The 14596-nt window shown below is 40.1% G+C and overlaps 1 protein-coding gene and 1 pseudogene across 1 annotated transcript; both read left to right on the top strand.

The window, feature by feature from the left end:
• The first annotated feature begins 2781 nt into the window (after window positions 1-2781).
• LOC124699512 (probable indole-3-pyruvate monooxygenase YUCCA10) lies at window positions 2782-4411 on the top strand. The gene is made up of 4 exons (XM_047231807.1): window positions 2782-3393; window positions 3518-3751; window positions 3846-3968; window positions 4066-4411. Exons 1-4 carry the CDS (start codon window positions 2782-2784, stop codon window positions 4243-4245), a joined length of 1149 nt encoding a protein of 382 aa, XP_047087763.1. The 3' UTR covers window positions 4246-4411.
• A 6947-nt stretch (window positions 4412-11358) lies between these two features.
• LOC124699511 lies at window positions 11359-12819 on the top strand (annotated as a pseudogene).
• Window positions 12820-14596: the final 1777 nt, after the last annotated feature.

Genomic DNA, 14596 nt, shown 5'->3' with positions numbered 1-14596 from the left:
ACCTTTGTCGCGCAACGCCGCTAAGATTTCGGCTTCTCCCGCCATGCCGAGGCGGAGCTCCGGCGCGAACGGTGTTGTCGATTTTCGTCTCGCCAGGGCCTGGCCCTGGAGAAACTGTCAAACCGAGCGTTCCTCCGGGGCCTGTCCTAGGGGTGCTTTAAAACCCGTGCTATGCAACAACGCGAGTGCGCCCGGGGAACCAAACGGCCCGAAAATTGCTGGGCCGATGCGAGCCAACGGGCACCCAAGCAACCAAACGCGCCCTAAACAAACCACATCAGAGCCTTGCAGTGGCACGGCAGGGGTAGTGGCACATCCAAGACCTCTCTCCAAACTAGGACAAGAAATTATCCCAGGAACAATCAATGTCGAGTCCTCTGTGGACTGCTCGATATGCCTGGAAGGATGCCGTGGTGCCGCAGATGGGCTGGTACGGCTGTAGTGCAAACACATCTTCTATTCAGCATGCCTGGAGCAATGGCTCCAGTCCCGCACTGATTGTCCGTAGTGCAGAGCCAGCGTTAGCCTACCACGAAAAGTGTGACCTGGAGTGTTAGCAAAGGTGGCAACGCTCCAGTGAAAGAACACTTGGAGTTGCTGTGTTTTCTGATGTAGATATCACTAATGTACTAATGTGTCCCTTTGTAGATGAATTGGTCAGAGTAGCTATATGCATGTCGTGATAGACACGGATGTCTTTGCAACGACATCCGGCTACTCCTATTCACATACGCATACACATTGTTTGCCCGATGCGGGCACTGGCTTCAGCTCTGCTTGGTGAATGGGGACGGACTGATGGTGCCCTGGCAAGCCCGCATTCAACCTCAATCTCTTGCACGCACAAAGCCACTTCCGACAAATCAAAGACACCCCAATTAACCGCTCAAAGAGACCACTTTATGTAATCAAGGAACAATTGTTGCTTCATATATAAATGATTAATAGTGTCATCATAAGCACTTACGTATGAACAATTAAGAACCAGAAGAAATATCTTACACCCGATAGTAATTTTGGCCAAATTAAAAAACCGAGCTTCTGTGCTCATCCAGAAATACCCTATCATAAATTTTGCACTGGGATTTGAAATGGAAAAAAATAGTAAGAGAAAAGAAAAGTTGAGTTTGTGTATACAGACTTGAAAACATCCTTGCTTAATAACCTGTCAAAGAGTCCTTGGTTCTCCATCATTATGATATGTATATCACCCTCAAATAACAACTGATTGTTTCGTCATCCAATATTAGACGAAAGGTTGTGTGTTTCCGGTTCTCTAGATGCACGTAAGTGCTCATTCATGTACTTGCAGGAACAATGCACCAGTTCATTTATTTCCATGCACATGCAGTTGGTGCAAACAGGAATGTGCATATTGTATTCGGTAGTGCCACATTACCACTTCTTGTTGCCACATGGATTAAGATCATAAACAAAATAATGTATCTCTCCCAGAGATGCATACATGAACAAATACTAATCATCCCTACTTTCTCTTTGATGTTTTTGATTGCAGGTTTGAAGAATATTAGGAAAAAAAAGAGAACACAACGATACGTATTAAGGATTTTCTATTTCATTTTTTACTTTGTTCAATTGTAATTATTCCATTTGGATTTGATCTTCAGATTCAAACTGCATTTACATTATACATTCCAACCGTGTACATGTTTGAGTTAATAATATTCTACTTTTTTCAAATACTGAGTTAAAGTTCAGATCTAAAAATTGATCTTAGTTGTGTTTGTGCATGTAAGTCATTTAATTACTTGTTATTTACCATGTGTTCCAAAATAGCAAAATAAGCAAAGGTCATGCTCATACCCGTTTTAATAGCTTCTTGCCAATCACTTTGATTACTAAAATAACTTATATTCGTTGTCCTCGTTGATAAACCACGGCTTCTCATATGGCATCTTTGTTATACTCATGTTTTACAAAATAAAAAATCCAAGTAGAAACAAGGTTCACTCTTTGTTTTATTTTGCTACTTTACATCGCCTATGTAATCTAAAATTTCCATGCACATAAGACATTCACGACTAGAATGCAACCATCACCCAGAAGCAAAAGAGCGATAATAAGCTGCACCGGAGTTCACATATGTAGTGTGCAGATTATACCATGGTGGAATAGTTCATTCACACGAGAAAATGTTGTGGTATGCCTAGTCTAATGCAGAATGTTATCAATCGAAGACGCACTTTGATCTCTTGGGTAATCAAATAATAATGTTTATAAATGCACAGTGAGAAATCATTCCGTTTTGGTCGAAATTTTGAGAGACGTTGACTCATCCTTTTCGTATCAAATTTCAGTATATATGTTCAACAAGTGCAGGAAAGGAAAGAAACAGTTGGAATATATATAATCTGAACATATCTTTATCCTGGATGAATTTTTATTGATGATGATAGGAATTAAAAGAAAGAAACACTAATCAACTATACACTATACCCAAATATGGCTGGTAAGTTTCCAAAAGATTGCAAGCAATTGGGATTGCATTTCCTGCCTATTCTATAGCAGACATGGTTTCACACCAACAATGGCATCAATAACATTCCAATTTCCACGTTATACGTGTAAATTGATCTTTATCTCTTTCCGCGTCCCTTGATCTTGACACCCGACATTTACAAGCATATATATGTCTCATATGTGACTATCTCATCCACATATTCATTCAGATAGCAAGCAAACACATACCTCTTCTTATTCTAAATCTCCTAGCCTAGCACTGCACCCCTTCCTACAAGTTCGCCAAATCTTGTCTTTGCAATGGAGAATGTAGTGGTGCTGATTGTTGGTGCTGGGCCAGCAGGCCTCGCAACAGCAGCGTGCCTTACCCAATTGTCCATTCCCTATGTCATCGTCGAGCGTGAGGACTGCAGTGCGTCACTTTGGCGCAACCGCGCATACGATCGTTTGAAGCTGCATCTTGCGAAGGAGTTTTGTGAGTTACCACACATGTCATATCCAGCAGATGCACCAACATACATACCAAAAGCCCTATTTGTCAAGTATGTAGATGACTATATTGAGTGTTTCAATATTAAACCGAAGTATCTCACTAGCGTTGAGTCCTCGACATATGACAGTGAGAAAAAAGTTTGGTCCATCGTGGCTCATGATTTGGCAGAGTGCAAAAGAATAAATTTCACAGCAAAGTTTCTTGTTGTGGCAAGTGGTGAGAATAGTGCAGAGAATATTCCGGTGATCCCTGGACTTCAAAATTTTCCGGGTGAGACCATCCACTCATCAAGATACAAGTCAGGCAAGAGCTTCTCCGGTAAGAGTGTGCTGGTCATTGGATCTGGCAACTCCGGGATGGAAATCGCTTACGACCTTGCGTCCCATGGTGTCAATACTTCAATTGTTATAAGAAGCCCGGTATGTGCACTATATATTTTTAGTTGGTAATGGGATACAATTTCTTAGTATAACTACCACTAGAATGATATTTTAATTTATCTTGTATGATGCTAAAGATGTGTCACACATTTTGTGGATGCAGATTCATGTAATGACAAAGGAGCTAATCCGGTTGGGGATGACACTAGCCCACCATCTTCCGCTGAATCTAGTGGATAAACTCCTTGTTACGGGGGCAAATTTCATGTTTGGAGACCTATCAAGGCATGGCATCACAATGCCAAACATGGGTCCAATGATGCTCAAGTCAAAAACTGGCCGATCCGCTGTGATTGATGTTGGCACCGTTGGTTTAATTAAAAACGGCATCATCCAAGTAAGTATATCCTTAGACATGATATAAACCTTTACATATACCATGTGTTGATTTACTATGCCGCTTTATTAATATTTTCTTTACCAACCTGTAGGTTCAAGGAAGCATTAGTAAGATCATGGGCAATATAGTTAAGTTTCAAAGCGGAGATGAAATCTCATTTGACGCAATCGTATTTGCAACCGGATACAAGAGCACAGCGAATATGTGGCTCAAGGTACTAACGATTTTTTAAAGTTTTCCTAATCTAGTTAGACTCTGCATAACAATTACTAATTTTTTTAACCAATTTTATATGTTATTTATGAGCGCAGAATGGTGAGAGTATGTTAAACGACAATGGGCTGCCAACCAAAGAATATCCGAATCATTGGAAAGGTGAAAATGGGCTCTACTGTGCTGGGTTGGCGAGGAGAGGATTGGCGGGTATCGCCGCAGATGCCAAGAATATTGCCAATGACATTAAGTCTATGATAAGCTCTATGTCCGGCTAAATTAGCCTATATATGCAGATCAATATGCCAAGTGTGTCAGACTATTCATATATTTGGGACATCTTCATGTATAGGCTCATATTTGTTAGCGGGTATGCTCTGGTCTTGTATGCAATATCATCAAGGGTCTTTAGGTCAACTCTTGTGTAAAAGGGCTTCCTCTTTTTTGTTGGACTTACGGTTGTCCAGTAGCTATCTGGGTCACCAAATTTAAATTAGATGAATTCAGGCATGAAAAAGAAAACTCCGACCAGGCACCAAACCACACAAGTCTAAAAATAGAGAATCGCCTGATTCCACATGGCGTGTGCCAAATTTAGGAACCTGAGGAGGAATAGAAAAATCGCTGAGCTGGTCGCTTACGCTGCTCGGAAGGCTCTTCTCTTCTTCCTTCGCTGTGCCGCCGCCGGAAGGAAAACTCCCTGTTTTGTTTTGCCTCCCTGCGCCATCACCTTGATCTGGAAAAATGGTGCACGGGCATGCGGATGTGGAACTTTACTGGTCCCAGGCTCCGCTCCGCATCTGTTGTAGGTATTCCATTCGTTTCTGGACCGTGTTGTGTGCGTCGCTGCATGATTTCACTTTCGGAGGGGGATTGGGCTTCTCTTAGGTCTAGTGGACGCGCAAGTCAGCTGCCCTCGTCTGAGTTTCATACGCATGTGAAATGCTCGGTTCCACGGAAATTCACTTTTGATTTTTGATTTTTGATTTTGGGTGCTATTGTTCTGCTGCGGGAAAAAAGTATTTTAAAATATAAAACGAATATGCACAAAAAAAATTACGCGTACATCTCAATATCATCCGTGCACACGCCAAATTTTATGGAAAAATGACATTTTTCATGACCTATGTAAAATAATAAAGAAATGTTTGGTGAAGAGTTTTTATAACACCGAATTTTACCTTTACGCACAATTGTAAACTATATCGATTTTTCGTCAAGCAACTTTGCAAGCACGGAGAAAATCGAGATGTATGTGCCACAATTTTTGTAAATTTTTTGAACATTTTTAAATGCCTATAAAATTCATTTAAAAAAAAACAAAGAGCCATATGCTCCCGAGATGTAAAAATGCTTGTTCTCGGTTCCAGTAAAAAATGGAAGTATTACCGATGGTGGATACACGTGATAGCCTGATAGGGTTTTATGTCCCTTCTTTTTAAGAGAATTGTGATATTTAACTGATCAAATAAAATCATTACTAAAATAGAGTTTCTAAAACAAACAGAAACAAAGTGCTCCGCATAGCGCGCTAAAGTATGTGCCGCAAAATTGGACTCGCGGAAAATATGAGAAAACGATACTGCAGCTAGGAGCTTGACATCGTGCACCATCAAGCCAATCAGACTCCGATCCACTTCCGAAGAGTGAAGCATGTGGATCAAAGATAGGCAACCAGATACCACCATGAGCTTGTCGAATTATTCGTCACCAACAAGGGAGACAACCCGTCGAAGAGCTAGCGCTTCAGCCATTTCCGGCATTGTGACCTTCTTAGGGCTTGTTCTGTTACACCTTATTTGGCTGGTATTAATGTGGAATGGTAGGGAACGAATGTTAATTCTAGGAGAATTCAATCACAATGGTAGTTATAAAGTTAAATAAGCTAAACTAAAGAATTTAATGCATTAGTTAGCTTATTCAACAATAGCCGGATTAATGTATACCCGAGAGGCTGAATCCCGTCACTTCCATTTGAGTGACACCCCAATATTTGGAAGTTGATGAATGATTATGTTGTAATAGTTTATACTAAATTATATACTTCTAACAAATGTAATATCGACCTATAAATTTTTGCATATTCCTTACTTATCATAGTTAACCACATAGAAAATTGTTAATATATGCGGTATATCTTATATTGTATTGAATTTAAGATACAATTGAAACCATACTAAGTATATTTACATGAAGTCTTTATTATTTTACATTTTGAGAAATTGTCCTTTTTATTCTCTACCTAGATTAAGCACCTTAAATGTAAGGAAAACTGGGAGGAGACAGATAACAATACTCTCTGAACTAAATTATGACACTTGCATGATCTGTATATATGCTTGTATATTGTAATATCCAAAAATATACTTTTAGGGTAATCTAAAACATAATATCTCACAAGTATCCTGAAAAAAATGAGTGTGCGCAAGAGAATGTTGTTCGTTTGACTTACTTTTGATATAACCCAACTCATTTGTTTTCGAAAACTATCATGACTTTTACTACTCCATCCGTTCACTAATGTAACATCTTTCAGTTTTGTTGTGAATGACTTAAGCATGTCTGTGGCCACAGTTTAGTGTGTAGGTTCATTTATTTTGGTATATACCACCTCCATTCCATATTACACGCCATTTAGCAAAATAATTTAGTTTTCTAAAACAGTTTATAATTTGGAATAAAGTGATATCTAATACATATTAATAAAATATTTAAAGGTATTACATTAGTGAATGAAGTTAGTACTAGCACGGAAAAAATAGCGCGCTATGTTGACACTAATAGCGCGATATAACATATCTAGAGAGCACACACTAATTTGATCAGTGTATAATACCTTGCTCATAGCGTGCTCTAGCATGCTAATAGCTTATTTTAAGACCAACCCTATTTTGTTATAGCGCACTATTTTTTTTCCTTGAGTACTAGTACTAATCGCGCTACGTCCTCGCCGCTGCGGAACAACTAGCAAAATGAGGTGGCTGCTTGCGAATCGCCGGTACTCTCTTCTACTTGCAGCGCCGCCGCCCGCAACCGCCGCCGGCTTAGCCCACCGATGGCTCCCTGCGTCGCGACTCCGCCGCCGCCAGGTCCACCCAATTCCAATCGCGCACCACATGCTGGTAAGATGGATGATCATATCGCAGTCGCCTAGCTATGCCTCTGTTTCCTTCCCTTGCGAATCTGCGATGTGTGCGGCTGACTCTCTGTGGTGAGTGGTGACTCGGTAGTGGCTTTGGGGCCTTGCTGTCAATTCCCGCTGTAGAAACTGGGCAGTGGAGGGAGCGCACCGTTACGTACAATCCAGCGTAGGAGATGCGGTAGTGGCTTTGGGGATGCCAGGCTATGCCTGGCGGATAATCTGCAGCTCTCGTTTTTAGGTCTTTTTGTTTTTCCTCCTTGTCCCTTGGGGTGTTGCAGCAAAAAAAAAACATTGTTCCGTTATCTTCTGATAATGGAACCCGGAGCATGTTATGCTTTGTATCGAAAAAAGAAAAGAAATGAAGACAGAGGTGCATTCCCGTTTGATTGATCACTGCAAAATTTAATACCATTAGCTATGTTAAATAAATTCTGGGATCGGTCTAAACTGTTTAATTGCTTATTCTTTTGACAAGGTTCTCTTAAACCAAACCTTTTGACAAGGAAACATAAGCTATGTCTTCACAGAAATAGGGAGGTTTAAACCAAACATTTTGGCAAGGATCCAAATGATACTTTTAATTGATGATTTATAGTATGTCATTTTACATTTTGTAAAGACCTACCCAAGAATTTGTTTCTGCTAACATGGTGAGTTTGTTTGGACAACATTTCAAGGAAACGAACCATGGCACTCTGATGCTTAATCCAATATTGTTCATTTGTTTCAGTGTTAAATTACTGATAGCAAATGCCTTTGGGTCTTAAAAGAAGACGGTGCCTTACATTATATTTATGGAAATACAAAATTATCTGGGCTATAACAAGTGCCAAAATGTAGTTTGCATTCAGTTTGGTCGCAGATTTGGCCTTTTTGGAGGTGATGTGAGTGTTCCCAGCTTTGAACGTGTGGCAATTAGAATGATGCTAACTGCAAATGTGCCTGTGTGTGCAGCATGTTTGTTCACTTATTTTCTACAGAACAATTTAACTTAGGCCTAGAAATCCATAGAGTTCCAAGGATTGCAAATGGCATTCTTAGTCACTTTATTATTCTGAAATTGCTTACATACGTTCACCTGCTTTTTTACGCAAATTTTGTATAAAAAAAAGGAAATGCTCTGCTATACGAGATGCAATACAAAAGTCTGAATGTTTTCCAAATTTAGTTTGCCTTACAATACCAACTTTTTGAAGCATTGATAATTATAGTATAAACTGGACAGTTGATTTCTCATGACTCGATCTATAAAACGCAGGGCTATAAGTTACTCGAAGTAGCCATAGAGATTGTGGAGCTTCAAGCAAAGGCATAATTGAACCCACAGGGAACATTATTTTCAGCTCAGGATTGAGCACCAACACATCAAATGACCGACTTCCTGATGCAGTTCAACAAGCAAAGGAGAGGCTTCATCGGAGACTCCAAAGTGCAGACTTATTTCCCGGCAGAAGGTCAGTGTCAACAATTTAGCTCACACTGTTGGTTTATTTCAAGCACCGAATCTATGTACTAGTACAATATTCGGGGCTATGCATTGATCTGATCCACATTTTCCAGCTGTTGCAGGCAGAGATAGCACCAGCTGTAGGAACCATTCGGGCTGGGCCTCATCTCTCTTCTGAAACTGATATCTGCGCATCAAAGGATGGCAGCCTGGATAGCCAAACTATTCAATGGCACGGCAGCAGTAGTGGCGCATTCAAGACCTCTCTCCAAACTAGAACAATAAACTCTCCAAGGAACAATCGAAGAAGACGATGTTGACTCTTCTGTGGACTGCTCGATCTTCCTGGAAGGATGCCATGGTGCCGTAGAAGGGCTAGTACAGCTGCAATGCAAAGACATCTTCCATTCAGGCTGCCTGGAGCAATGGCTCCAGTCCCGCACTGATTGTCCATACTGTAGGGCCATCGTTAACCTGCCACGGAAAGAGTGACCTAGAGTGTTAGCAAAGGTTGCACCGCTCCAGTGAAAGAATGGTGTGTTTTTTATGCATATACTAGTAATGTGTCCAATGAATAATATTTGTAGATGAATTGGTCAGAGTAGCTATTTGTGTGCCGTGACAGACACGATGTCTTCTGCAACGACCCGTTGGTCTCTCTCCCTTGCCACCATTTGGCTCCTCCTCTTCACATACATATTGTTTGCCCCTTCGGATTCGGTGTCACATTAAGCAACGATGGCACAGATGGGGCAACTGGTTTCGGCTCTGCTTGGTGAAGGGTCGGCTCTGCTTGGTGAATAATGATGCATGTCCTGGCAAGCCTGCATTCCACCTCTCTCCTGCACGCACAAAGCCACTTCCCACAAATCAAAGACATGCAATTAGCTGCTCAAACAGACCACTTTATGTAAACAAGGAACAAATGTTGCTTCATATATAAATGATTATTAGTGTCATCATAAGCACCTATGCATGAACAATTAGGAACCAGAGGAAATATCTTGCGCCGAAAAATAATTTTGGCTAATTATAAACATCGAGCTTGTGTGCTCATCCAGAAATACCCTGTCATATATTTTGCACAGGGATTTGAAATCAAAAAAATAGTAAGAGAACAAAAAATTGAGTTGGTGTATACGGACCTGAAAACATCCTTCCTTAATACCTGGTCAAAGAGTCCTTGGTTCTCCATCATTATGTTCTGTAGTCACCCACAAATAAGAACTGATTGTAGTCATCCAATATTAGACCAAATGTTGTGTGTTTCTGGTTCTCTAGATGCACATAAGTGCTCATTCATGTACTTGCAGACACAATGCACCAGTTCATGTATTTCCATGCACAGGCAGTTGGTGCAAACAGGAATGTGCATGTTGTATTCGGTAGCGCCACATGACCACTTCTTGTTGCCACATGGATTAAGATCATAAACAAAAAAATGTATCTCTCCTAGAGATGCATACATGAATCCATACTAATCATCCCTACTTTGTCTTTGATGTTTTTTATTGCAGGTTTGAAGAACATTAGGAGAGAAAACAAGGAGAAGACAAAGATAAGTATTAAGGATTTTCTATTTCATTCTTTACTTTGTTCATTTGTAATTATGCCATCTGGATTTAATCTTCTGATTCAAATTGCATTTATATTATACATTCCAACCGTGTACATGTATTCTGTTTGAGTTAATAATATTCTGCTTTTTTCAAATACTGAGTTAAAGTTCATATCTTAAATTTGATCTTAGTTGTGTTTGTGCATGTAAGTCATTTATTTATTTGTTATTTACCATGTGTTCCAAAATAGCAAAATAAGCAAAGGTCATGTTCATGCCCGTTTTAATAGCTTCTTGCCAATCACTTTGATTAATAAAAGAACTTATATTCCTTGTCCTCGTTGATAAACTATGGCTTCTCATATGGCATCTTTGTTATACTCATGATTTACAAAATAAAAAAATCCAAGTAGAATACAAGGTTCACTCTTTGTTTTATTTTGCTACTTTACATCACCCATGTAATCTCAAATTTCCAAGCACATAAGACATTCAATACTAGCGCGCAACCATCAACTAGAAGAAAAAAAGCGATAATAAGCTGCCCTGGAGTTCACATATGTAGTGTGCAGATTATACCATGGTGGAATAGTTCATTCACACGAGAAAATGTTGTGGTCTGCCTAGTCTAATGCAGAATGTTGTCAATCGAAGATGCACTATGATCTCTTGGGTAATCAAATAATAATGTTTATAAATGCACAGTGAGAAATCCTTCCATTTTGGTCAAAATGTTGAGATATGTTGACTCATCTTTATCGTATCAAATTCCAGTTTATATTGTCAGCAAGTGCATGAAAGGAAAGAAAAGAAACAGTTCAAAAATATATATACTCTGAACATATCTTTGTCCTGGATGAATTTTTATTTATGATGATAGAAATTAAAAGAAAGAAACACTAATCAACTATACACTATACCCAAATATGGCACGTTAGTTTCCAAAAGAATGCAAACAATCAGGATTGCATTTCCTGCCTATCCTATAGGAGACATGGTTTCACACCAACAATGGCATCTATAACATTCCAATTTCCAGGTTATACGTGTCAATTGATCTTTATCTCTTTCCGCGTCCCTTAATCTTGGTACGCGACATTTACAAGCATATATATGCCTCATATTTGACTATCTCATCCACAGATTCATTCAGATAGCAAGCAAACACATACCTCTTCTTATTCTAAATCTCCTAGCCTACCACTGCACCCCTTCCCACAACTTCGCCAAATCTTTTCTTTGCAATGGAGAATGTAGTGGTGTTGATTGTTGGTGCTGGGCCAGCAGGCCTCGCAACAGCAGCGTGCCTTACCGAATTGTCCATTCCTTATGTCATCGTCGAGCGTGAGGACTGCACTGCGTCACTTTGGCGCAACCGCACATATGAACGTTTGAAGCTGCATCTTGCGAAGGAGTTTTGTGAGTTACCACACATGTCATATCCAGCAGATGCGCCAACATACATACCTAAAGCCCTATTTTTTAAGTACGTAGATGACTATATTGAGTGTTTCAATATTAAACCGAAGTATCTCACTAGCGTGGATTCATCAACATACGACAATGAGAAAAAAAGTTTGGTCCATCGTGGCTCAGGACATGGCAGAGTGCAAAATTATAAAGTTCACAGCAAACTTTCTTGTTGTGGCAAGTGGTGAGAATAGTGCGGAGAATATTCCAATGATCCCTGGACTTCAAAATTTTCCGGGTGAGACCATCCACTCATCAAGATACAAGTCAGGCAAGAGCTTCTCCGGTAAGAGTGTGCTGGTCAGTGGATCTGGCAACTCCGGGATGGAAATCGCTTACGACCTTGCGACCCATGGTGTCAATACTTCAATTGTTGTAAGAAGCCCGGTATGTGCACTATATATTTTTATTTGGTAATGGGATAAAATTTCTTAGTATAACTACCACTAGAATGATATTTTAATTTATATTGTATGCTTCTAAAGATGCGTCACACATTTTGTGGATGCAGATTCATGTAATGACAAAGGAGCTAATCCGGTTGGGGATGACACTAGCCCACCATCTTCCGCTGAATCTAGTGGATAAACTCCTTGTTATGGGGGCAAAATTCATGTTTGGAGACCTATCAAGGCATGGCATCACAATGCCAAACATGGGTCCAATGATGCTCAAGTCAAAAACCGGCCGATCCGCTGTGATTGATGTCGGCACCGTTGGTTTGATAAAAAAAGGGCATCATCCAAGTTAGCATATCCCGAGACATGATATAAAACCTTTACATATACCATATGTTGATTTACTATCCTGCTTTATTAATTTTACCAATCTTTAGGTTCAAGGAAACATTAGTAAGATCATGGGCAATATAGTTAAATTTCAAAGCGGAGATGAAATCTCATTTGACGCAATTGTGTTTGCAACTGGATACAAGAGCACGGCAAATATGTGGCTTAAGGTACTAATATAGATATTTGAATATGTCTAAGTGAGATTCTTTTTGCTGCAACAATTGCTAAACTTCTAACCAAGTTACATCTTATTTATGAGTGCAGAATGGTGAGAGCATGTTAAATGACAATGGGCTGCCAACCAAAGAATATCCGAATCATTGGAAAGGTGAAAATAGGCTCTACTGTGCTGGGTTGGCGAGGAGAGGATTGGCTGGTATTGCCGCAGACGCGAAGAATATCGCCAATGACATCAAATTTGTGATAAGCTCTATGTCCAGCTAAAGTAGATGATATATGTAGTTTAACATGCCAGGTGTGTTAGACTATTGATAGTATCTTTTGGGCAACTTCAAGTCGAGGCACATCTCATATCCAGGGAGTAAGCTCTGATCCTGTATACTATCATCAAGGGTCTCCAGTTCTACTTTCTTTGCGTAAAAGAGCTTCGGTGTCTGCCATGTTCTATTTAATTCAATTCATATGCGCACAAGTCTTGGGATCAGTGTCAGTATGCTCCTAAATATAAACCGATGGATTAGTGTATTAGAACAAGTCCCATCCGGTAGCTATCTGGGACACCAAATCGAAACTGGGTGCATGACTTTGGGCAGAAAAGGCACTCCGGCCCAACCCAGGCGCCAATGGACCAAAACACAAGTTAAAAACGGAGAATCACCATCTCAAAAAAAAAAAAAAAACCCCGGAGAATCACCAAATTCCTCCGCCGTACGAACCTGGGGAGTGGGGAGGAGTAGGCAAGTCACGAACCTGGTCGCAGCGTTTCCTCCCGTGCTTTGCAGAAGGGAAGATCGCTAGGGTTGTGCTCTTCTTCCTTTAGTGCGTCGCCGCAACCTTGTTCTGCCACCCCGTGCCGCTTGTGATTTGGGCCTCGTTCGGTTCTGAGGGAGTGAAAACCCACGTGGGACTGACCCGGGCGGGATTAGGGTGATCCCGAATCATCACCCCAACCCCCAGTAATTCCTCTCCCTGTACCCCCTACTTCTAATTGCTGTTCGGTTAATCCCCTGACGGGAAGCAGCAGCAAGCAACTGACACGATAAGCAGCAGCAGCAGCAACATGCAGCGCACCGGGGTAAGTATGCGCACAAACAGCAATCTCACAAAGCATCAACCAAAATAAAAACATCAACTTTGACTCAGCATAATTTGTATTTTGAACATCATTTTGAACATGGCGGAAAGATGAAATCAAACATACTAAAGCTAGATGGAAAATAATTATCTGAATAATTATATTTCAAGCTACAGGTGATTCATTTCCATAAACATACTGACACAATAAGACTCAGCTAATTAATATATTCAGTCTTTCTGTCTGTAAAGCACACATGAATTGGTGCCTTTCTTCTTCCGGAGCTTCTTCAACCTTTGCACTGGCCATGTATAGCAATGAGAAAGCATCCGGATGAGACTTTTAAACTGAATTAGGCTATTAAAAAACTGAATTAGCTAGACTTTGCTTCTACAGTTTCAGTTCATTCAGACGAGCACAAAGAACAAATCTCAGTGTGTTTAGTAAACCAAAGATAGAGTAGAACTTTCAGATGTAAAGCCACATAACAAATGCATACTTTCAGATGTAATCAAGGGCAATTAAAACTGTAAACTGTAAAATACTTTGAGATGATTATTGGTCTGTACTTGGGACATGCCTGAATGTACTTGGGACATGCCTGAATTGAAACTATTGTACTCTTGCAGATAAGTAAAATAGTTGAATAGAAACAATAAGTAAAATAGTTAAATATATTTCGTTTATTAAAACTGATGCAACTTCATTGTAGCAGTGGTGATGCAACTTGGATAGGATGCATTTTCTAACTTTACCAAAGCTGATGCAAGCAGACAAGACCACAAATTTTAAGCACACGGAAATGAACCACTCAACTCCATACGAATTCAGAAACAAATTCAGAAACAAATTCAGTTCCTAAGCATCAAGCTAGCTAGCATATACATGTGATTCAGAACATTGCAGACAATAAGAGAGTTTACCTTTCCTAAGCCATTTCGCCTTGCAGCCACATGAGAGCTCGTA

This window comes from Lolium rigidum, chromosome 3 (genome assembly GCF_022539505.1).
Source record: "Lolium rigidum isolate FL_2022 chromosome 3, APGP_CSIRO_Lrig_0.1, whole genome shotgun sequence".
NCBI lineage: Eukaryota > Viridiplantae > Streptophyta > Magnoliopsida > Poales > Poaceae > Lolium > Lolium rigidum.
This window is presented reverse-complemented; position numbering and strand designations above follow the sequence as displayed.

Coding starts and splice junctions, on each gene's coding strand:
- LOC124699512 (XM_047231807.1), top strand. CDS start 2,782: ATGGAGAATGTAGTGGTGCTGATTGTTGGTGCTGGGCCAGCAGGCCTC. Junction 3,394..3,517: donor CAATTGTTATAAGAAGCCCG/GTATGTGCACTA, acceptor TTGTGGATGCAG/ATTCATGTAATGACAAAGGA. Junction 3,752..3,845: donor TTAAAAACGGCATCATCCAA/GTAAGTATATCC, acceptor ACCAACCTGTAG/GTTCAAGGAAGCATTAGTAA.